We start from the raw sequence: 24,645 nt of genomic DNA on the forward strand, positions 1-24,645 counted from the left end.
CAGTAATGCAATCACTTCAAAGTCAAACCACAGCCTTCAGAACTGGTTGGAGCCAAGAGGGGAAAGATCAATATGAGAGATAGCGATGAGTGTGGAACCACATTTGTTAAAGTCATATACATTATTTATTTTATAGGGAGGAAGTGATTGGTTTTGGGGTGGCTTGGGAGAAAACAAACAGGCTGGTTAAATGTGTTGGGTGTAACCTTAGAAAGAGAGGAAAAGCACTGAGTGAGTCAGGAGGAAAGTGGAATAAACTGATTTGATTTAAAACTTTGCAGTAATAATGCTGGCGCGTGGGTGCTGACGAGCTTCCTGGTTAAACGTCCACATTAATGTCATTATTGTGCTGTACATCTGTCAGAGTGACTGCTCTCGACGCCGACTCAGTCTCATTATTAAATAAACATCTGCATCTTTTCCCTCCACTCCAACGCTCACAGGGGGGTTTGACTCTTTCAACAAAATGTGTTTCAGTCATGTCCTGTTTCCCTTCCATGTCACCTGTCTTGAAAGATGTATGATACATCATACTGAGGGAAATGAGGCTGTGCAGGTGGTTTCGTATGGGCACCGCAAACACCTGAGAAAATAGATGCAACAGCCTGTTCATTTTTGTTGATCCCGCAGAACATCTCATAAATCACATACTGGTGCATCTGTCAGCACAAACTGCTGAGATCAATATGCAGACATGTCCATAAAATCCTCCCTGAGTAACCCTTCTCTCTCCCTGTGTGATTCAAGAATTTAGTATGAGGCATCTGGCTGTTTTTTTCTCTTGAATACATGCAGATTTAGCAACAGCAGTCAGTACATTTTCCCATTTCCTGTCTGAGTGTGCTGAGCCACTATCTCTCTCCCATGGGTTGCAGGCCTCTTCTCTACAGTTTTTGAAACAGCGGCGCATCAAACACCTAACAGCCTCCGAAGGCCATCACCGTGATGAGAATTGACAGACGTACACAGATAATCCAGCCACCGCAGAAGGTCAAACTAATTTATTTGATGTAGTTGTTTTGTCCATATTTCTGAGGATCAATGGGCTGTGGTCTGGATGTGATTAGAGTGATGAAACTGCAAGTAAAATCCAGAGTCACATGCTGATGTGCAGAGTAAAAAAAGGTGATGATTCAAACACAAATATTTCACCAGTTTAATCATTTTAAATCTCTGGCATGAGTTAATAGTTGACCATAATCCCAAATATTTAGATAGGGTTCTGTGCCAGAGCTTATTATTTTGGATGTTTTGTTTTGGACTGCGCAGGATTCTGGTGTTACAGAGCATATTGCTCGTGCATATTTCAGTAAAGGGAACAGCAAATGGAGCTGGGACTGTGTCATCAACTCATCTCATTGGCAGACAGCACTGCCATATTACCTCCAGATCCTGTGGTGGCCCACATAACCAGAGTCGTCCCATCCAGATTGTCGATGGCCAGGCTGCAGTGCTGCCAGCCAGCTGGAGACTGCGGGGCCCTCAGGGAAATCAGTGCCAGCATGCTCAGAGATGGGCGAAATTGGCCCGCTGATTAGTTGGAAAAAGGACTGTGTGCTGGACTGCACATGAGAAGAGAAAGAGAAGGACATAGAGCATAAATAGCTAGCAGCCTGTTGACTGTACAGGTCTCTCTGACTCACCCGTGCTGCTTATTTCACACTTTGGCTGTAGGAGGTGTTATCTGATGAATCTGAAAAATCTCTCTCAGAAGTTAGTAAGTGGGATTGTCTTGTCAAACTGCTTTTTTTAATATCAAGAATTAATGCTCATTATGAACTTTTCAAGCCTGAAAAGTGCTATGGATGAAATCATAACAGCTACTCAGATTGTGTCCAACAGATGTGTCTCCATGACAACCGCACCAGAATCATCTGATGAAGACCGTGTGATACAGCTGAAAGCTCATGCAAAAGTAACAATTCTAACTTCATCTTTTATATTGTTACAATTGTGTTTTACTATATTTCCATTCATCTTTACTCAGTAAATCACCCTAGTATACAGCAACTCAGTGACATATTACTCCAGTAGCTTTAACACAAGATCATCAGAAGAAACTGATGAACTGGGTAACTCTCTCCCTCTCTCTCTCTTAGCTCCAGATCCATGAAGGTTCAGTATTTGTTTCTTGTGTCTCTGTATGTTTTTGTGATGTATGTTTTGTATTGTGTTTCTTGTGTGTTTATATGTTTTTTCAATGTATATTTTGTATTCTTGTGTTTCTTGTGTTTTTTGTGTTGTATATTTAATATGATTGTTGTTTGCTCTACTTGTATTTACTGCTGTTCATCTTGACCAGGACTCCCCCAGCTGAAGAGATATGGTGTCTTAATGGCTCTGTCCCGGTCAAAGAAAGATAAATAAAAAATAAAAAATATCTGATTTTCCATCAGCCTCCACTCATAACAAGAGGAGTTACTGTTGTTAACAAATGCATGCACATATCTGTGTACATCTAGACTGTAGTATTATATATATAAAGTTATTTATATAGTGCTCATAAATGCTAAATGGGAACAAAAACTGAAGATCCCTCCTCCTGACATGCATAAAAATCTCGTGCTTTGAGTAATAATTTGTATTTAACATGGTTATTCCACAAAAATTAATCAACCAGTTAAAAATTCTAAAAATTCAATCTACTCCTCTCTTCTTGAATGATCCAGAATCTATGAATATGCAGTTATTTTTCATTTCAAATCTGCACATGGCTTATTTCTGAGGGTCCATTATAAGTGCATGTGTACTGGAGTCTTCAAGTTTCCACATCACACTTATACAAGTTGAATATTGGACCAAGACTGGCTTCCAAACCAGCTGTGATGCCACAAAATCATGTATGAACATGTCTTAAACTCTTTTGTGTCTCTTAAACTGATATTTGTGTCCAACATTGTCATAACATGAAGATTATGAGAAATTTCTTAGGACATTTTCTTATTATAAATAACTCCCATTGACCTACCCCTTCCAATATCTCTATAGCCAAATAAATGATATAGAGAATATTAATAAGAAACATTACAGTACCAAAAAATATCAGCATACTTTGAAGTAAGTAAAATAAATTCACAAGTAAATATTAACATAAATAATTAAAAGTTATGTGTATATATTAACAATGGGCTTCAACTTTAACTAGAATGCTGTACTCTAAGATAATACTCAGATAACTCTATATATCAGGGATAATCCATAGTTATTAATGTCATGTGAGAGAAAATCATTTTCTCTTGAGTATTCACTAGATGTCACTGTTCTCCCATTCTTCTTCTGAGAGACACTGACTGCACTGATCCCCGAGAGTGTTCCCCAAAATAAATTCATCAAAATTAAATGCAAACCTATGTTTAAGTCAGTGCCTGTCTTATAAAGAGATTCCAGCTAAATAAGAATTTGGCAGTAGGAGGCCACTATTATTTTTCAGTTAGTGTTGTTTTCTGTTTATTCAGTGCAGTGTGTGCACTGACAAGCAAAAACTACATGAATAGATGCTGAGACCTCAGGATTGGTTACTGTGCTTCCATGTATGGATGGCTTATTTATGAAATGCATGAATTAAAAAAATTAGAGGAACAAACTCCCAGAATGAGGCTCCTTTAAATGCATTTTGTGTATTTGTATGGCATGTATGGTATAAAGGTGAGGATTTCAGTAAAACTTTAAGGATAACTGTGAGACTTTATTAAACATGCACACTTGAAGCAGATACAGTAAAGGACCTGATCATCTCCAGGATGTTTTGACCTGGATCACAGCAGAGGCGCGTCACCGCGTGTGGGCGTGGTTAACCGGGGCTGAATAACGCTGTATCCTCCGTTACGTTGCAGCAGAGTTACAGTCTGACAGACAGGAGAGAGGAGCGGAGGCACCGAACACTTGACCACCACCACCACATTTGAACGGCGGGCGATGGAGGCCATGGAGATCTTTCTGTTCACCTTCATCGCCTCCCACTACATGTTCAACGTCGTCTTCGTCTCGTGGCTCTTCTCCATCGAGGTGCCCGTGGAGGTCCCCAACTATGGATTGCCTAATTGAAGTTGGGCCACCTGATCCTGTTTGCACCAGGACGACCGAGCGACACTAGAGTAAGAGAAGCCGTTATGAACAGTTGTGCAAAATTTCCTGCTCAGAGAACTGGTGTGACAAGCGGAATTTCACTCTCAGGATCTTTCGTCTGTGTGCGCGTAAAGGACTTGGACATCACGGCTCCATTATTCGCCACTGCCTGAAACACTGAGCGCTATGATTTAGTAATTATGGAGGAAAGCTGTAGTTAGAATATAGGGTGCAGTGTTTTGTGTGACTGGTTTGTTGCTGCTGGCTTTGACGTGAGAGTGGCGGACAGCTTTTTATTACGCGCATACCAATTGTGCGCTGCTGTTACCAGAGGTGATCCACCGCAGCAGGACCTGAACGTTTTGACAGGCACAGGCCTCGCCAACCAACCGAAAAGCATTTTTTTCCCCAACTCCTGTGATTGATTGATTAATTGAACTTTCACTACAAGCAAGAGTTTTTAAACCTGCATCAGAGTGAAACAGGAGTAAGCCATGGCTCTGCCAGATAGTGGCATGTCTGGGGAGGAAGTCCCCTTCCCAGAGATCATAGAGCTCAATGTTGGTGGCCAGGTGTACATAACCCGCTATTCTACCCTCACAAGTGTGCCAGACTCCCTGCTGGGGGAGATGTTCAGTCGGAAGTCAACCAAAGGACTGGCCAGGGACACCAAGGGTCGCTTCTTCGTGGACCGTGATGGTTTCCTGTTCCGTTACATCCTGGACTACATGCGGGACCAGCAGCTGGTTCTTCCGGACCACTTCCCCGAGCGTGGGCGCCTGCAGAGGGAGGCTGAGTACTTCAACTTGCCTGAGCTCGTCAAGCTCTTAGCGCCCAAAATCAGCAAGCAGAATTCGCTTGGCGACGAGGGATGTCAGAGCGACCCAGAGGACTCCTCGCCTGGGATTGACACGGCCCGTAACCTCGGCTCGCTGGGTGCTGCCGCTGCCGCCTGTGCCAGCCTGGTGCCCGGTGCCATGGACAGCAAACGCTCTGGGTTCATCACTATCGGCTACCGCGGATCGTACACCCTGGGCCGTGACAGCCACACTGACGCCAAATTTCGGCGTGTGGCACGGATCATGGTGTGTGGGAAGACCTCTCTGGCCAAAGAGGTGTTTGGGGAGACGCTGAATGAGAGCCGCGACCCCGACCGCCCCCCTGAGCGCTACACGTCTCGCTACTATCTCAAGTTCACCTTTCTGGAGCAGGCGTTTGACAAGCTGGCGGACGCAGGCTTCCACATGGTGGCCTGTAACTCCACAGGAACCTGCGCCTTTGCCCACGAGCAGACGGACGACAAGATCTGGACCAGCTACACTGAATATGTATTCTACCGTGAGTGAGACTATCGGCTTTATCCCCCCGGTCCCCCACCCCGTCTCCAGCCATCCTGTCCTCCTATCTCTGACGGCTCCTGCACCAGTAGATGTACCGTAGATGTTGTGCCCTTCCATCTCTCTCTGCAGCCTCCAGCTTTTCTCCCATGAACAGAACCCAGCAGCTGCTTTGACTCTTCTGCAGGTCCAATCTGCAGCCCCCTCCCCCTTCAACCCCAGATCCATCCCCCCCTCATCCTCAGGTCCAGCTTATGCTTTTAGTTGTAGTCCCCCAGTCCTTCAACCACAGAAAACCCCACCGCCTTTCCTGCAGAGACTGACACCTTCTATGTACTATTTCCATTTTGTAATCTATATATTGCATCTGCCTTGGTGAAGCACAATACTGTATCCAAGAGCTAATTTTGTTAAAATAAGCGCCCTGGTGTGTCTATCCAACTGTTGAACCAGGGGGCATAAGGGAAAGGGCTTCAAAGAGACGCCGTGATGTACAGTGCTATACTTTGCCTGCAGATCGGACTCTCTCCTGCTCCTCTGAACTAAATTACCAAATAATTGGACATCTTATCAGCCTTGAGGGACATGAGCAGCCCCAGCACAAGAAAAAAAGTCTAATTTCCCTCAGTTTTTGTTAAATGTGTCTAGTACCATGTGATTGGGAACGTGCCATAGATAGGGCTGGGTAGTGTTCAAAAGTTTTGATACTTTTATGGGTATGATACCTTGGCATCACTACTGGTTCCTGAACGATACTATTTATTGTACCAAATCTGTTGTAACAAAAAGAAAATTACTTTATGCATTGCGGTATAATTACTCACTTTAAAAGAAAGCTGTTCAAAACAACAAAATGATCACCATCTCTGGGCATAAAGTTATACGATGTATAACATTAGGAATCCGGTCACCAAAATCTTGGTACAAGCATGCTGTGGGCTTAATGGCTCACTGATGCTGATGAGATTTACTCCTTAGGTTTCAAAATTTGGTGTAAAATGGCAAAGCGTTTTTCAACGTATTGAAGCAACTCAGTTGGTGCCATAACAGTATCAAAGTTTGATACCCAGCCCTAGCCATTGAGTAATTTATCTGTGCAGTCATTGTTATGAATGAATGAAGGTTGTGATGATACAGCCACATGGACAGGTGGGAAAAAATGCATTGATTTTTGTTTTTTATTTTGAAGGGCAAAAGTGGATTGTAGGTATGTGGTGTTTGTGGGGCAAATCAACAAGGAACTGGCTTTGATTTAAAAAAACAAAAAACAAAAAAAACAATGATGAAAGCTCAAATATCAAGAGATCCCAGACAGGAAGAGTAAAAAAAGGACGCCAGATGAAGTGTGTGTATTGATTGTGCAAGAGGAGCTTTCAGTATTTTAATCACCCACGCTGGGACGACAGAGGAGATGGAAGGTGTTACATCACTCGCAGCCCACTGCTCTTATTTATTTTTTTTATTTTTTTGGCTCATTGTGCTTATTTGACATTTATTTGCTCAATTGCATATCTAAGAGCAGTTTGACAGTGGAGGCCTACACCATGACTACATGTTTCCAAAAAAAGAGGAAAAAAGTGGTAGTCACTTTAGTGGATCACGTTTTGAGTGTTCTGTAAACAATAATGTTATTCTTAATACTCAGTTCAGTATTAGTTGAAGCTGTTGCATATTTGATGATCGCTCTCACTCACTGTAAATGAACACCCATAAGAAAGGGTAAGATTACGCTGTAGCCCAATGATTTCTTAGCACTGTAGCAGGGGTGATGTGAGGGTGGTTTATAGTGAGCAGGTATAACTTAAATGAGAAATATGTAAGTCTCTAACACTGAAGAATGAGGACTACAGACCAGATAGCAAGTTAGAGCCACTGACTGTATAATAAATAATTTGAATCCCTTTTAAATTTATGATCTATGGTTGAGGCAAGCTGTTACCTTGAAAACAAAAGCCCAATACTCTGAAAATACAAACTCTGGAGTTGTATTTCAGCAACATTTTGCTTAATCTAACCATTATAAACATCTATTCCTTCTAACAGATTATTAATGATTTCTTATGACTCATAAACAGACACTTACTCATCTGGCAAACATTTGGCTTTAATTTTAACAATAACTGAGACATGGACAAACAATAACAGTTATTCTGGCCTGGAGTGGAAATTCCAAAGGAGAACATGCTGGCTGTCGCATCGAATATTTCAATTTGGTATGTTTCATTAATCTCTGCTGACACATAATTGTCTGTTAATGATTTAGTGCAGTGAATATATTACATATTTCTCCTTTAAGTTATAAAGGTGCTAGTTAAGAAAAAGGTTTCCAGATACAGCCTCAGGACCGGTCTGCACACCATATACCTCAGACTAAAACACAAACTGAAGGCACAAATCCAACACCACATCCAGCTGATGATGTGAAAATGCAGACGCAGTCAGGGGAAAAAAACAAAACAAAATGTAGATGCTGTAGTGAGATTGATGAATAAGAGGTTGAGTATAGAATGAGTTTTGAGCCACGAGGCAGTATAGTGCAGGATTTCTCCTGAACTCGAAGGTGTCAGGTTGTAGCTTTGGCAGAGTGTCTGACAGTGATAATAAATGTATTCTGAAAATGTCTAGAAACCGCAATGTTGTGTGTTTCAGTGTGATGAAGTGCTGTTGACATCTGAGTCAATATGTTAGACCTGCTGCAGTGTGTCGCAGCAGGCGTAGAAGACGACACTGAAATTAAAAGTGTTCAGCGAAAAAACAAATTGATTTGTCAAATAAAAAGATGTTTTCTTTCTATTCGGGGTGTATTTTCCATCCATGACAAAATGTTTTCCCAGCATTGAATGGCATTCAGTAGAATCTATGAGGAAAATGGTGCAGTTTAAATTTTTAATTTACACTGACAATGCAACTCAATCACAAGAAAAACCAATTCAAATTCACATCTCAACATTTCCCATTAAAGGAAATGTCCACGGACTTAAACTCCATTTCATATTAAATGTTCAACACTCTGCCCTTGGGCACCATTTCCCCTCATCCACCCATCTGCTTTTCCACTTTCTCTCCACATTTTTCCTTCTTTTTTCTTTTTTGTATTGAGCAGTTGACCAGAAAACAGAGCCAGGATAGAAATGAGGACATGCATAGATAACAGGCTCTGTCAAAGCAGAGTACAAAACCCTCATTTTGTTGCCAATAAATGACCTAATTACTACTTACAGTAAAAATCTTGAAAAATCCAGGACAGTGAAATACTGTAGCTGTAAAGGCTTCACAAGATTAGAGATAGTTTTTGCCTGTAATCAATAAAAACAGACAGACAAATCGGCATAATTTGCACTTGAATAACATTGAAGGTTCTATTTATGTAAGTGAGGCAGTCACATGTTGTTTCATAAACTCTGACTCATATAAGTTTTTTACCAAGAGATTATCCCATGCTAATTACCTTAGTATAAGACCTCTAAACCTGATCTCAGCCTGGCCTAGATAAAAGCATAGCTGATGAGCTTCACAAAAAACTGTTGAAAAATTTATGTGGCTCCCTTCCTGGAAAACAGATGATTTTTTTTTGTTGCGGTCTGGAATGCATGACGAATCCTCAGAGAGTGGGACAATACCGCGCCTGCAGTGGCTCTTCAGCCCAAACAAACACAGTCACAGCGCAGACAGCATTCCTCTGTCACTGTCCTCCGGCACACACTACTGCAACACAGGAGCGCCAAGGTCAGTCATTAGCACAGGCATGGAGAGACACGCCTCATGTGTGAAATTTCAGGCATCAGTGTCCCAAATCGCTCTGGCTCTTTACCTCCATGAGTTGCCTTGAGACTCAACATTCAACAGAAAATGTGTAAGAAGTGTTGACACTCCGACATTGAAAAGCGGCAGCAGCAGCAGAGAGGTCCGCGCGGGCCAGGCTGTGATGAAAAGCTGCTTGGGTTTATTTTTTCTTCCCTCTTTTTTGATGCTCCGTTGTGAAACTTGTGGCTGAAAAGTGTAGCACGCCTGCTCATACAAGAAGCAGGTTCTAGTTGTGTCACCATAGTGGTATGTCTGTTCTATCCAGAGCGTTACAATAAAGATATTTTACCATGAAGTTTTTTGCTTCTCTGTCTTTTGGAAAAATCCAGAATAGCAGGTTGCATTATTTGCTCACCACACATGAAACTTAATTTAATAATTTACTTTATTTATTCATATATTTATACTTCTCCCACGAGGTTTGAAGTTAATAAAATTTCTCAGTGAGCTTGTGCAGTTCATTAAAAAAAAAAAAGTTCCACATTAAAACAATATCAGTTTAAATGTACACTATATTTAGAATATTTTCACTGCTTTACTTTGCTGTCAGACAGCCTTTTCTCCATTATATAAGCCTGATATCACTCTCTCCAAGCCAACCTGACTCCAGAGATGAAATCAGCAATTTTACTTTGCAGAATACAGGAGTTGCTGGTCTATTGTTGCCTTAATCTTTTAGTTTGTTTGTGTTGTTGTATGAGTTCAGTGAATCCAAACTATCCTTGGACCCACAATAACACAAATAAACTAACTGAGGCAATGGTACAGTTACAGATTTTGCTTATAAACTTTGGTTGGCTTGGAGAGAGCAATATTTGGCTTTTATAATGGTGATTTCCTTTCAGAAAAGGCTGTCTGATGGCAAAGTAAAGCAGTCAAAATATTCTAAAATTAGAGATTTTTTTTTAGCTGAACTTAAAATATGATTTGTTCCTGACTTTGTCAGCAGCAGCATATTGCTTAGCTTCCATGCTGGTGCCCCTCTCTGCTTCTTCAAATTGGTGGTGTGCTGACCGTCATCTACTGTAGCTTCTCCCAAATGACAATCATTAAGTACCTCATACAACCCTACATCAAATGATGCAAATTATCTCTTTAAATTCTTGTCATGAAGGGAAAAAGAGATGTGCCCTGAGAGCACAAGACTGTTACCTCCTCCTTGAGGCAGTGATTTGACCCATGTTACGTTCCTGTGGTGCTATTGTTACTTTAGGCAGCTCTTCGTGGCAACATGCCTTGGCTCGGCCTGCTTTGATCCCCTTGTCTTGTAGCCAGCTGGGTCATCGCTTCCCCCGATTTGGAAAAAAGAAAGGAAGAGAGCAGAAGGAGAACAGGAACGGATGTACGTCAAAGGAAAAAAAAAAGGATTGGAAAATGGGGCAAGGAAGCAGAGAGACAGTGAGACAGATAACCTGGTGGAAGTGAGATGAGACCGGGAGAGTATTTAAGCGAGAAGGATTTGGTGTTCCCGTCTTATCTCTTTTCCTGAGTAACTCCAGCATGAAGTGTCCTGTTATTCGAAGAGGTGCTGGATTGCCCTGACAAACAAAGCCCTCACTGGGCCGTGCTGTAATGTGCTCCTCTGTGCCCCGTCTGCTCTGTCAACACACATACAGATATTCAGTTACACCAGGCAGAAACAGATCCACACGGTAGTTGGGATTAATATTGATTTGTAGTACGATTACGTTAACAGAAAAGGGTGGAAACTGATATTTTTCAACATAAAAAGTGGTATTTTCTGCCTCATCTTTATGTGAATCACAAGCTGTGTCTTAAAATTGACTAGAAGCAGCGCAGGTTCCCTGTCTGCGTCCTCTTTTATGAATAGACATACCACATGCATTAAGAGTGACAACAAACAACACTACAGTGAGTCATTTCCTCAACATCTTCGACTGAGTGTACAATCAGATGTTGTCTGCTGTTCCTGCTCATTCAGCTGCAACCATCTGCGGCTTTGCGCTTGTTTATATCGTCTCAGCCTCGGTACCTTGTCTACATGCCAGTATATTTTAGCTCTGTTTTGTTTTTGCTTGTTTGGAGGAGAGGGTGGATGAGTGTTTTTGGGCCTCCGTGTTGGGTGGGCCAGCATTGGGTTGGTACGGGGGCCACACGGGGGGCAACGAACTAGGCACACTCCCTGTCTCGCAAATATGCTGAGCAGGCAGTTGGCATCTCCGAATGCACACTGACACAAACACAGGCACACTCATGCACAGAGGGAGGGAAGTTGCTAGGAGAAGACATGCAACAGCCCTCCTGTGTGAGGCTAATGACTCGGAGCTGTGAGGTTTTAGATCTAATTGGTTGCCTTCTTTTCGCTCCTCTTTGTGATCAGTTAAAAATGCATTAGCAGGCAAACAAGCCATTTGCCTCCCTCATCCTCTCTTGACAGCAATAATAGAAGTCCGTGCTAATGTAGAAAAGCCTCATTGCTGCTAATCATGGATGGTTCACTGAGTGAGCACACCGAGCACAGGCCCAGGTACCTGAGGGGTCAGGTGTCAGTGACCACTAAGAGACACAAAATGACAACAAAGAGACAGAGAATGACCACAGAGAGACACAAAATGACAACAAAGAGACACAAAGTTACTACAAAGAGACCACCAACAACAAAGAGAAATAAAACAAACACAAAGAGAAACAAATACAGCAGAGAGGCATAATTCACTACAAAGAGAAACAAAACAACCACACAAAAGACACAAAATGACTACAAAGAGACACAATCAATTACAAAGAGACACAAAATGACTACAGAAACACAAAACAACCACAAAGAGGAAAAACGACCACAAAAAGACACAAAGTGAAACCCACAGTGAAACAAAATGTCTACAAAGAGACACAAAACAATGAAGAGAAGCAAAACAACCACAAAGAGACACAAAATTATGACAAAAAGTTATAAAATGACTATAAGCTAGGATTGGGCGATTTCTAAAAAAAAAAAAAAGTAAAACATTGCGATGGATGACAATATTTTTGTTGATGGAAACACTAAATGCCATCTGCAGAAAAGAAACCCGGCTGTCAGCGGTGTAACCAAGTGTCTTGGGTTCGTCTAACAGGGCTGGTTTAACAAGAAAATCATAAACGGACATGGAGACTTGCGCTGTGTAGTGCAATGATCAGCAGCAACAGCTTCTTTTTATTTTCTCCATTTTCCCACTTGTCAAAAACAAGATGGACGAGGGCTGATATCGTCCTTTGGCCCAACCCTACTACAAACAACAACTGCATCACATCATTTTGTGTCTCTTTCAGTCTGGGGGACCAGCTTCTGTGCAGGAGGGAAGGGGGGACCTTTTACATGTCTGTGCCCAGGGGCCCATTGCTTCATAATCTGTCCATGCTGCTAATTATCTTGGTGTAGCGTCAGCCAGTAGGAGGATGTAGTGGAGAAGCAGCCTGAGGCTTAAAAATGCTTTCTTTCTCCATCAATATGTGACGTATGCATGTGAAGGGCGTGTGTGGATGTTATGTATGAACATCAGCCAAGAGCTTTGGATGCTTTTGTCAATTTGCACATGTGTACATACATGAGCTTGAGCCCTGCTGTGTTTGTGTTTGTCCTTGACAACAACACAGTTCGCCCACGCCACCATGTAAGCCCATATGCACAGAGTACAGTAGCGCTGGCTTGGGGCAGCTTTATCTCATTGTGTGTTGGGTTATTTATAGTGAGCCAGGCATTGAGTCAGATGTGTACCGCCACTGCTCCTCCTCCTACTCCTGTTCACACACACACACACACACACACACACACACACACACACACACACAAACACACACACACATCACCTGCAGAGAGCAGCTATCACAAAACATATTGGCCCCCTGAAGACCACGGGGACTCCGTCATGCAAAGTCAGGGGGGCAGGCATACTCAACAGGGGGAGACAATGAGGGATGTTAACACGGGACAAGGCCTAGCAGCTGGAGAAGAGCAGGTTAGGTCATTAGTGATTTACAGTGCTGTATCTTCTCATATCGCTCTGTCTCTCCATGTTGTCTCTTTATTATTCTCTCTGACTTTACAGTCCGTTCTTTTCTCTTTTAAGCTCCCAGACACAGAGAGAATAAAGTAAAAGCAAGATAGGAAGCATGAAATTAGTTATAAAGGCAGTGAGTCAGAAGCAAGTTACGGGATTAAAAAGGAAAGCAACAAAAAGGATCATTCAAAGGGCAAAGTTCCTCATATTCATGTGCTATAGAGACTGTAAACATTTTATGTGAAGAAAAGCACAAGGACTGCAGCAGGAGCAGCCTGCAAGGAAAAGGGAAATACCTGATTGGGCAAAGTGAGGTGGAAGTTGTGACAATAACCAACTCAGGAAGCCGTTGGAAGACAGTTGGACTTCCCGTCAGACTTGGCTGCAACTGGCATTTTAAAAGATGCAAACTGTTTCATTACAAATACGACATAATGCAATTAAAATTGTGTGCTGATGACATGGATGGATTAACGCAGGTCTATTCAATTACTCATACTCCTTTTTATTTTGTTCCCACTTAATTAAGTAATTAATTAATTGATTGATTGATTAAATAATTGGAAAAGAAACACTATGTACAAAAGTACAGGAAAGAATATTGGAAAGTGTTATAATAAACAAAATGTTACAAAAAAATTATTTTCATTCCATCTGCTTAACCAGCCTGAGTTAAAACCTTTTACAATCTCTCTTCTTAACAACAGACATAAACAATGAACGGCCTAATCAAATTATGATCATCTAATAAACATGTGGACTGTCATGTAATGTAGACATAAACTTAGAATGTTAGCAGGTTATTTAAATAAAAATCACTCTGATATATTTGTTATATCTATTATTGATTGATTGATTGATTTAAAGGGCTGGGTTGAGGTCACTTAAAGGTCGGATTCAACTAACAGGCCACCAATTAAACTGACCTGGATTAAAGGATCTTTTGGACAGTTGGAGCCCAACAGGCCATTTATTAAATGTCAAAGTACTAATGACGTGTTTTTGCTCCAGATTTCTTTATTCATATACAGTTTATATATTTTTATATATCTAATTTATTGTTTTCCTTGACCAAATAGTTGCATAGTACAGCAAGCCAACATAAAATGTATTCACTAAAAAGTCACAAAATGATCACAAATTCAAGTTCTGTGTAAGGGGGATTGTCATATTTTTGATTTTATTTAAAAAACTGGCTCGTCTTTATGCTTTTATGGTTTTTAGTTTACACCCTCACTTTTTTAAACAGTTTTTATTTTGCAATGCAGTCTTATGTTGTTTTTTATCTATTGTTTTATTTTATAGATACATGTTTCCAGTGTTTTGGTAAATGCAGTTGGTTGACTAGGATGGTAACTCTGTATGTTTTTATGAATAAATAATTTGAACTTTGGAACTTGGTGCTTTTCTGTATCTGTGCACATCTCTATTTATAGCTGATGCTCATCACTTGGTATTTTCAATAATTTCAGTTTTTAATGTTTCCTTCTTTGCAAATGAATGTCTCAAGATGGCAAATTACTCTAATCTAATGAGTTTTAATTGCATGCCATCAGTCGCTGACAGGTTGAAAAAGGTCATGTTTTTTTACACAGAAGAGTTTGTACATGTCATTTTTGGAATGAAAAGTTTAGCAACCTACTTCATGTATTTTTTTATATAGTTACTTATAATAATGTTGTAACACATACACAGTACATTAACTTACCGTGAGCAGTCAGTATGTCTCTGCTGATCTAATGAATCTTGCTTTAAGCAGCGAGTTGTAAATGTGTCTGTCAGTGCTTTTGTTAGGAAGGGATTCACCTCGGCCATCTGGAGACTTGGGCTCTAATCTGCTCCTCTAATTATCAGTAATCTGAACAATCAGGCCTGGTGCTGCAGTCCTGGGCAGGGTTGGTCTCTGGCTGGAACGAGGCAGGAGAGAAGAGGCAGGTGGCAGGGGGGCTGCAGGCTCTGCGGGGGCTGAGGGGTGCCAGGATGGGGCTTTAGGGTGCTTAGGCAGGCTGGTTACGGGTGGTTGGTAGCCAGGCAGCAGCTCAGGGGAAGATAAAGAGGAGACACGTGGAGCAGGTGAATCAGCAGGATGCTTGGATCGGATGCTGAACTGTGCAAAATGTCTGCAAAAATAAAAATCATAGTCGTTTCCACATCCAAATGAATTGAATCTGCTGGTTCGTTATTGATGATTGCCTCACGCATTTCTTTCCTCCTTCTATTCCCCCATTTCTTTCCTCTAACCCCTGCTCCATTTTCTGCTTTTCTTACTTGGCAGTGGCTCCCCAGTCTCCAGCTGTTTACGTCACGCATTTCCTCTACATTATGTAGATTGACAGATTTGTAATTGCTCAGAGACTTGTGAGTACACTCCAGCGATTCTGTATCTTGGCATCTGTTATGCCTGGGCAAGTAAAGTTAGTCTGAAGAATGTAGTATTACCATGTCTGATTACGCCTCTGTATGTATTTGCTCTGACGGCAATCAGAGAGAAAAGACAATGAATGAAAAGGCAGTAGGTGGTGGGGCCCACTCTGTCATTAGGCACCATACTGATCATTTCACAAAGCAGATGTTGGAAATTTGAGCTGAATACTAGGTAATTAGATATAAAACATGCTGTAATTGCCAAAACTATGTAGCGTGAGCTCCCTTTAGAACAGCGGGATAGAGCCATATGTACAAGTTCACACTCCGGATAAAAGGCTTCTCTCGCTCTCTGAGGCATTACTATGCATTTGTGTAGCTCCGGCTCCTGCACATCATTGTGGTGTTACCATGGAGATGATGCTGTCCTCTTGTTTGCCAGTCTCCCCATCCTCGGGTCACAACACCTGTCAGCAGCCACCGTGAATTTTAAAAAGTACCCACGGGCTGATTGACCTGGTCATACTGAAAGTAATTCAGAAGCAACCAATACATTTATTTTTTAATGACTTTATCTTGCTTTCAGTCATATATTGTTAGGTATTAAAGTCAGACTGAAATGACACTTTCTTTTACACTGTTTGGGCAAGGAAATATAAACCACAAAGATACTGCAGCTATTTTTTAAAAGAGGATTAAACCATTTTCAGACATATTTATGGAAACAGCATCAAAGCATAGTCCTGCATAACTTACAAACATTGATTAAAGGCCACGTAGCTTTGGTTATTACCTTAAGCAATTTAAGACATCTGCTGCTTTACAGCACTTATTATTTGAGTGGACCCATCATCCTGTCAAAAAAAATAATTAAATATTTCTGGAAATAGACTCTTGTGTTCTTTAGAACTTTAGATTGACACTGTACACTGATTTTGGAGCCGGCAGCCAAGTAACATGTTGCTAAAACTTCTGAAACTGGGGGGGACAACTGATGTGACCTCCCTCTGGCTACATGCTATGTGCTTAGTCACATCTTAAGTTAGCTAATGTTATTGTGAAAAACAACTAGCTTGCTAATCTATATCAACTGTTTGCTAGCCATTTTGGCTTATATTAGCTAACTTAATATGTGACTATATGTCACTTTTACAGATTCCCCAGCAACATCTTTAAACCGTCTTCAAAATTTGGTTCATACATGAGTCCATATTTAAATGGAGGAAACAGAAAAAGAGAAAGTTGGCTGAGGTTCTGCCAGCCTATTCTACTTATCAGTTTACCAGTAGGCCAAACATTCATGACTCCAAAAAGAGCATTGTAGGGCATGCTATCACTGCACAATATAGATGAAACTTAAATTCTGTTCTCTTCTAAATTTTCTTTTGACCAAAAAAGTAGGCTATACAAGTCAAAACCAACACCAGTGATTTCGTAGCGAAAATTAATTTTCATATGCAGTTTGTCCTCAATACCAAGTGTGTTTACTAGGTTTGGATGACAGTGCTTTCTGTACTTTCCAGAAATAATATGCAAGTGTTTTTTTTTTCAATAAGTTGTCACACTTGTATTTAGTCAGTGTGAAATAGTATACACTGTGCTCCGATTCAAGTAAATAAAGACTCAGGTGGAGTAAAAGAACATTACACACCGTTGCGGAGACATTTTGTGACAGAGAGGTGCTAAACCCTGGCAACAGTGACACATTAGAGTTGCTAATAGCAGTAATGATGGCAACGGAGGGATGTGTCACACTGAACAGATGGGAGAGAGAGGCAGAGAGAGAGGAGAGGATGTGTGAGAAAGTGCTTTGGCTTTTGCATATATCCCTGGAGAAGTGGCCCGGGGAAAAGGGTTGAGTGCTCTCTTTCGCTGTTCTCCTCCATAAGGCTTAGTGGTGGAGGAAAGCATGGAGCCCATCCCCCAGTGGATTATTCCTCCGACACTGCTAAGCCCCCATACTCCCACGTCCAGGCGGCCCTCAAACACATGTATTCATTATGAGAGACACTGAATGCACCAAACGCACAAACACAAACAGTGGAGAACATGCTTCTGCCAACCCCTCCTTCCCCATCATCATCTTTCTTTCTTGCTTGGTGTCTTTATCTGTCTTTCTTTCAAATGCCAGTACATGCCCAGAATATAATGACTCTCTTACACACACATGCAATAAAACACCCACACCTACACATACAGTACACACACATGCTTACAGTACGCATGCATGCACAAACACACAAGACAGCACTCTCACACACACACTTGTGCAAACTCTGACACACATTCACATACATACACACTTGTATTCAGGTATTCAGGAAGCCAAGGCAGTGGGAGAATATTCTGTGCCGCCTCCGTTTGACACAAGCAGCTTTTCCTGTTATATAAGATGGGTTACCGTGACGATGAGCCCTGTTGAAGAAAAGAGCGCAGGGCCTTGTGTGTCTTTGTATGTCTGTGCACATGTGTGTTTGCGACTTCTGCCGTGTGTGCGACATATTGCACCTGCTCATTTCTGCATGAGCACGTACGAGAGGCTGCGAGAGAAGTGAGCCGTTCATATAACTTTTAATATACTGAAGCGTGTGCTGTTTGTGGCTGCTTCACAGTCAGTGTGAGCATGTGTGTGACCGTGACTCTATTAGATGATGCACAGTGTGCAAACTATACCGTGGCTTTTGGGGGAGCTCACTTTTTGATGTTGGGGATGGGGTTTCCACATGTCTCAAACAGAGTACTGACTGTGACCACATCAAACGTCCACACAGGTATCAAAACCATGTTATGTACTATACTCTATAGTTTATCAGGACCAATAAGACATGGATAGGTCAAATAAAACATCACCCTCTTGCATGAATCATGGATAAATAATAGACTAATTTTGCGTGTGATCCATGATGACGGAGTAAAGATAAAATAAAAATGCATGGCAAAACAGACCATGCAGAGACCCCGACCACCATCACCACCCCCCAAAATTTCATAAATCACATTTTCAGGGGAGCTCATGTCTTACTAAAGGTTAATTTATGTTAAACTCACTGTACGCTTCATCCCCTGGAAGTCATGACAGACAGTGTATCAGTGTAGGCAATAGTTCAAACAAGACACGACCACAGAACACGACAAAGAAGTGTTCAAAATCTGAAAGTATTGGAAATGATGCTCATCTTCAGTTAGTTAGTGGAAAGAAATATCCATTCACATCATGATGTCTTTAATGACCACACAGTCCCACTTCAGCATCACTGTGTTTGTTGTTAGAAACTTTTGACTTTTCATCTTCTTTGAGGTAACTTGCATCTCTGAGCAGTGCTCAGTAGCAGAAGGATCTTTTGAAACAGATTTATCTATTTTCATATGTAAAGGGGACATAAATGGGTCTTAAGAGGAGCCACAGTCTCCCCTGCCTCCCTGTAGTTTTCACCTTGATGATTCAGTGCAGTACCATGCACATGCAGGACTGTCATCATCAATTCAACTTGGTCTAAGGCTGTGTCAAAACTAATGCCGATAAATACATTTGAAATGTTTATGTATTGTAGTTTTTTTCTGTCAACAGAGCATTTTCTAATTTTTTCTACTTGTCTTTAAGTTCAGTGACCACATTAAACACCACAACAACAAGAGAAGGCTCAGGTCTGCTCTGTTGCACTATTTCCTCCGGAAACAATTTGAATTTGATTTGCTGTTTATTTTTTACAGAGCAGGCATGAAGAACAGAGCATGTCACAGTTCCTTAAAATGGATCACATGCCAAGAGAACCTGAGGACACATAACAATCATATGTTACAGTCAGGCTCTGCACTCTGAGAAATAAAGGTGCTAACTAGAACCACGAAGGGTTCCTCAGCTAGTCCCATTAGAGAATCCTTTTTGGTTCCTAGTAGAACCTTTTATATAGGTTCAATGTGGGCTTCTTTCAGAGAGTTTTATCTAGAACAGAACATAAAGGGTTATACCCAGAAGCTTTTGTGAAAGATTTTACCCAAAACCCCCTACGAGGGAACCTTTCTTTGATGTAATGGTTCCACACACAACCGATGAACCTTCAAAGGATTTAATTTCGAACCCACACAGGGGGTTTTACCGACAACCCTTTCATATTCCAAGGGTTTTATCTAGAGCCCACCCAGGAGGTTCCACTGAGAACCCATTTATATTATGATATGAAGAACCCTTGACGAAAGAATTCTTCAACAATCCTTGGAGAATTCTTTTTTTTAGAAAGGGCTCTTTGGATTAAAAGGATCCTTAATGGTCTTACAAAGAACCCTTGATGAAGCATTTCTTCAGAAAAGGGTTCTTCAAAAGGAAATGGTTCAGAGTAGAACCTCACCCCCCCCCCCCCCCCCCCCAGGAAGAACAACTTTCAAAATCCATGCCTCTAGGAGTGTGGCTCTATTTTCCCAATCCAGAAAGCAGCACACAAAAGGGGCCATTTCTAAGAGCGTGCGGTGTGTTCTCTGTGGTCAAAAACCCAGGATTAGTGAGAAATGGAGCGCCTGTAAAGAGATACATTTTGAAGTTTATCCGCTTTAGTGTGGACATGGGCGAAGTTTGCTGTGACTTACTTACTCAATCTGGGGCTGTGTACCATCATGTAGACACTGAAAATCAAAGGAAGGAGAGAGGCTGATTACCCGCTCACTGCTTTCTGAAAAAAATAGGCTGTTTGCACAGAGAGTGGAGGCAATTCAAAATGGTTGATGGGCTTTCAAATAGAATAGAATGTGCATGTGCCACTCCAACTATTCTGAGAAGTCGCAGCACAGCAACCTCCTCTGTCTTCACACAGAGATGAGATGAAAAATCAACATACCGTGAAAAATGGCTTGTCAAACTTCAGTCAGGAGGTTTTGCAGCACCGTCCGTTAAGTCACAGTATTCCTGCTAGGATAATGTACATCCAAGCAAAGGTAAAGGGAATTCTAAAATTAAAAAAAAAAATGTCCTCCACTCTCCTTATCTCTCACTTCCTTTCCTCTCCTGTTGAACTCCTTTCTCTGCTAATTTCTGTCTCCATAATGCTCCTACAGACTCCTGTGCCAGCATGTGTGTACTTTTGTACTCTTGGAGACAAAAACTGTAGAGCTCAAAGCCGAGGTGCTTGTTTCGGTGCCAGCCACACACGACTGGCACACTTTGATAAGGCAAACAAAAAAAGTGAAATGCAATCAAATTTCGGTGAAACTGCGCTGTTAATTAAGAGCATCATTCAAACAGACCAGACACCTACGTTTGAATATTATCTATCCTGTTACTTATTCATTTTGAAATTTCGAAATTTTGGGGAATACACTTATTTGCTTTCATGCTGAGAGTTAGATGAAAAGATTGACAGCACTCTAATGTCTGTCCAGTAAATATAAAGATAAAACTGCCAGCTGGACTGGAAGTAAAGGGAAAATGCTAGCTTGGCCTTGTCCCTCAGTTTTGTACCAATTAAACAAACAACAGAAACAAACATGACCTTCACTGCCCACATACTCCCATGCCTCATTTACTTGCAATCCAACCAGTACGTCACACGGATTAAAGCACCCAAAAAAGAAGAGTCAAAGGTTTCTGTCGACAGCAAATATGGCGACACTGGAGGAGGTTGTAACAATGTACCTGCTGAGGAGGAAGTGGTTTAGATGGTGGTGGTCTGTGCGGCCATTAAATATGTTGCAGCATTTGGATGTGAAATTTTTTAAAACTTCCTCCTTATGTCATGTGGTAATTCTCGCTTTAACTATTTGCTGCACTGCTACGCTGTTTACAGTGATTACTCCATTTCATCTGTTTCCATAAGCTTTCAGAAAACATGCAGAAATACAGACAAAATCAATACAGAGTACAGACAGGGGGCTCCATCTGTATCTGTACCTGACTTTAGCATAAATGAGCCTTCAATGTGAACTTTTGACCTGGGCTTGCTGTTTCCTTACCCTTCTAGTCTTAATGACAAGTCAAGCTAATCACCTGCTGGCTCACGCTCCCAGTTCAGACATGACAGTGGTTTTGATCTTTCCATTTAAGGAACGAATGAGCATATTTCCCAAAATGACAAACTATTCCTTTAGGTGATTGTAACTTAGCATAAAATGTTTCAAATTTCATACACTTAAATTTGTACATCTTTCTTTCTATTGCAGGTGGTTCATCAGTTAATATTAAGGCGCTGACCTCTGACCCCCCAGCTATCACTGAGGTGCAGACCTCTGAACCTACCACCGTACCAGCCACAGAGCAGTTCATCAGCACTGGCCGAACCCAAAGCCTTCCAGAAACCGGCAGCACATCACTGGACATACGAAACCCGCCGCCCCTGGACTCTCCCCCTCCTCTGACACCTCCTCTCCCTCCTCCACCTCCTCTTGCTGCAGACAGCCCAGACCTCCCACCTCTGTCACCTCCAGTCCTTCCTCCGCCTCTACCCCCATCCAAACCCTCTTCTACCTCCAGTCCTCCTCCTCTCCCAACACCGCCTCCCACCGCTGAAAGCCCACAGCGTCCGACCACGCTCAACCTACAGACGCTGCCACGACCCACCGTCAAGGAGAACGGTGGCCCCCCACCGGGAGTGGATGAGGATGAGGAGGAGAGGAAGCTGCTGGAGGAGGATCTGAAGAAATGCATTGAGGACTACAAAAAGATCCGCTTGCCCAGAGTGTTTCCAGATCGCAAGAGGCACTGGCAAAATGACTTGCTAAAGAAGTACAATGCGTAGAGCGCTTTGATGAACAAAGCTGACAAGGATTTTATACCAGTGGTGAGAACATGTTGCGAGCAGTGGACTCCAGCTTTATATTCATGTTGCTCTGAGTCAAACTATGTGAAGATTGTCAGAAAGTTTACTTAAACCTCTAATGTTGTAGCTTTTGCATGTCAACAGAACTAAAATGTTTGATTAAAGGGATAGTTCTGATTATTTGATGAGGGGTTGTATGAGGTATGGTCAGTCATGATCATCTACAGTAGATGTTATTCAGCACACACCAAGTTAGAAGAAGCAGAAAGTCACCTATACAGAAGTTAAGCAATGCACTGTTTTGTCTGTGAAACAAAATTTTCTGACAGGATCACTATTATATAAGCCACATATCGCTTTCTCTAAACCAACCAAACTCTATAGGTGAAATCAGTCATTTTTCCTCGCAGAACACAGGAGTTGCTGATCTACCGCTGCCTTGATCAGTTCGTTTGTTTGTGTTATTGTGTGACTTTGGTGTTTTAAAAGGATAGTTGGGAGTCACCAAAGTCATAACACAAAACACACTAAGCGATCGAGGCAGTGGTAGACCAGCAGCTCCCATGTACGGCAAGGTAAAATGACTGATTTCTCCTATGCAGTCAGAAAAAGCTGTTTGATGGCAAAGTTTGAAGTAAAGCAGTGAAAATATAGAGTACTCTTGAACTGATAAACTTTTTAGGTGGTTTTCAAGTGGCTAAAATAGTATTTGTTGCTGACCCTGTCCAAAGCAGTTCATTGCTTAGCTTCCATGTTGGTGCTCCACTCTGCTTCTCCAAACTGTTGACCACCATCTACTGTAGCTAATACAGTATGGCTAAATATCTCATAAAGCCCTACTTCAGATAATTCAAACTATCCCTTTAAGTGTAGTGTTTATGCTGTGCTCATATATCAATCATATATACATGATTAAAACACTGAGATTTGTTTTTTCCCATCATCATAGAAGAAAACGTCCCTGTAGAGATCATTAGCGACACTTCTTTTTTCACACAGCTATTTGGAGACATGACAATCATTTTTCTTTTCACTCATTCAAAGGATAATATATGTAATGTTGTTAATTAGAGATTTCTGCCCTGCTCTCTGTACTGTGTCCACTGATCAAGCGACTGGAAAATGTAAGCTAAGTGTGAATTTTTAGGCATTTGACCTTGCTGATGCAAAATAAAAGAAAGAAGTGAAATCTCTGGTGCTAATCATCTAAAATATCTCACCTCATCAATATTAACCGTATGACTTCAAAGCCTTTCTTCTCTTCTCCGCCTGTGATTCAAAAGCTCTGCAGTTTGGCTCATTTTGTGATTACATTATCTTCAAGCTAGCAATGGAAAGAATTCAGAACGAGAATGCGGTGTACCGGGAAGTGAAGTGGGTAATTACAGACGGCCAGAATGTGGAATAATAATGACAATAATGACTACATGAACCAATGCACAGTGCCATTTGTTCCTCTATCTGCTCTGCATAAAATGTTCATTCAGCTTCTCTAACGAATTACCAGGTGTGTGTGTGTGTGTGTGTGTGTGTGTGTGTGTGTGTGAGTACCTGGTTCTAGTCCTAACTGTGGCATACAGTACATCATAATAAAATGAAAAATCACTTTTATCTCCTCAGTCACCTTGTGATCTAATTCTCAACATCATAGTATTCATCCACTCAAATAGTCTGACATTTTGGGAAATGCTCTTCCTCGTTTTCCCACAGAGTTATGCAAGGATCACCATTGCCCTCACGTCTGTGCATTAAGTACAGGGCTAGAGCCAGGCAGCAGTTAGCTTAGTTTAGCTTAGCTTAGAGCAGTGGTTCTCAAACTTCTTCTGCCATGCTCCACTTCAGAAGCTGAAAAGCTTTTTTTTTTTAATCAATCATTAATAATGCCAGCAACAAGAAATGAAAAAAGAATCCAAGCATCAGCAGACAATTGTTTCTTATTTCCTCCATATTAATCGTACTCATTCAGCTTAGTTTCATTCCATATTTTTCCCTTGGTCATCCACACCACCCCTCTGCAGCCCCAGGGGGACACACCCCACAGTTTGAGAACCACTGGCTTATCTTAACGTAAAAACTGGAAACAGGAGGACACAGTAAGATGGCCTCTGTCCAGTTCAGATACCGTCCTACCAGCACCTGGAAATCTGACTACTAACATGTCATTTGTTTAATCCAAATATAAAGTAACAGTACTTGGCAAACAGCTGGGTGCAGTGATTTTTAACATAGTTCCCTCCAAAGTTGTTTCATGATTTCTGTTTGTGCACACAATAATACTTGTGTTAATCTGTGAGCTTAAGGAGGGACTGGTCCCAAGTGTATTTTTGAACT

General features: G+C 41.5%; 1 protein-coding gene across 1 annotated transcript; it reads left to right on the top strand.

Annotated features, from left to right (window-relative positions):
- The first annotated feature begins 3,860 nt into the window (after positions 1 to 3,860).
- On the top strand, positions 3,861 to 22,660 carry kctd12b (potassium channel tetramerisation domain containing 12b). The gene is made up of 2 exons (XM_084719393.1): positions 3,861 to 5,403; positions 21,719 to 22,660. Exons 1-2 carry the CDS (start codon positions 4,560 to 4,562, stop codon positions 22,291 to 22,293), a joined length of 1,419 nt encoding a protein of 472 aa, XP_084575519.1. The 5' UTR covers positions 3,861 to 4,559; the 3' UTR covers positions 22,294 to 22,660.
- The last annotated feature ends 1,985 nt before the right edge of the window (positions 22,661 to 24,645 follow it).

This window comes from Lutjanus erythropterus, chromosome 5, assembly GCF_056507025.1.
Source record: "Lutjanus erythropterus isolate fLutEry1 chromosome 5, fLutEry1.hap2, whole genome shotgun sequence".
In the NCBI taxonomy this organism is placed as follows: domain Eukaryota; kingdom Metazoa; phylum Chordata; class Actinopteri; order Lutjaniformes; family Lutjanidae; genus Lutjanus; species Lutjanus erythropterus.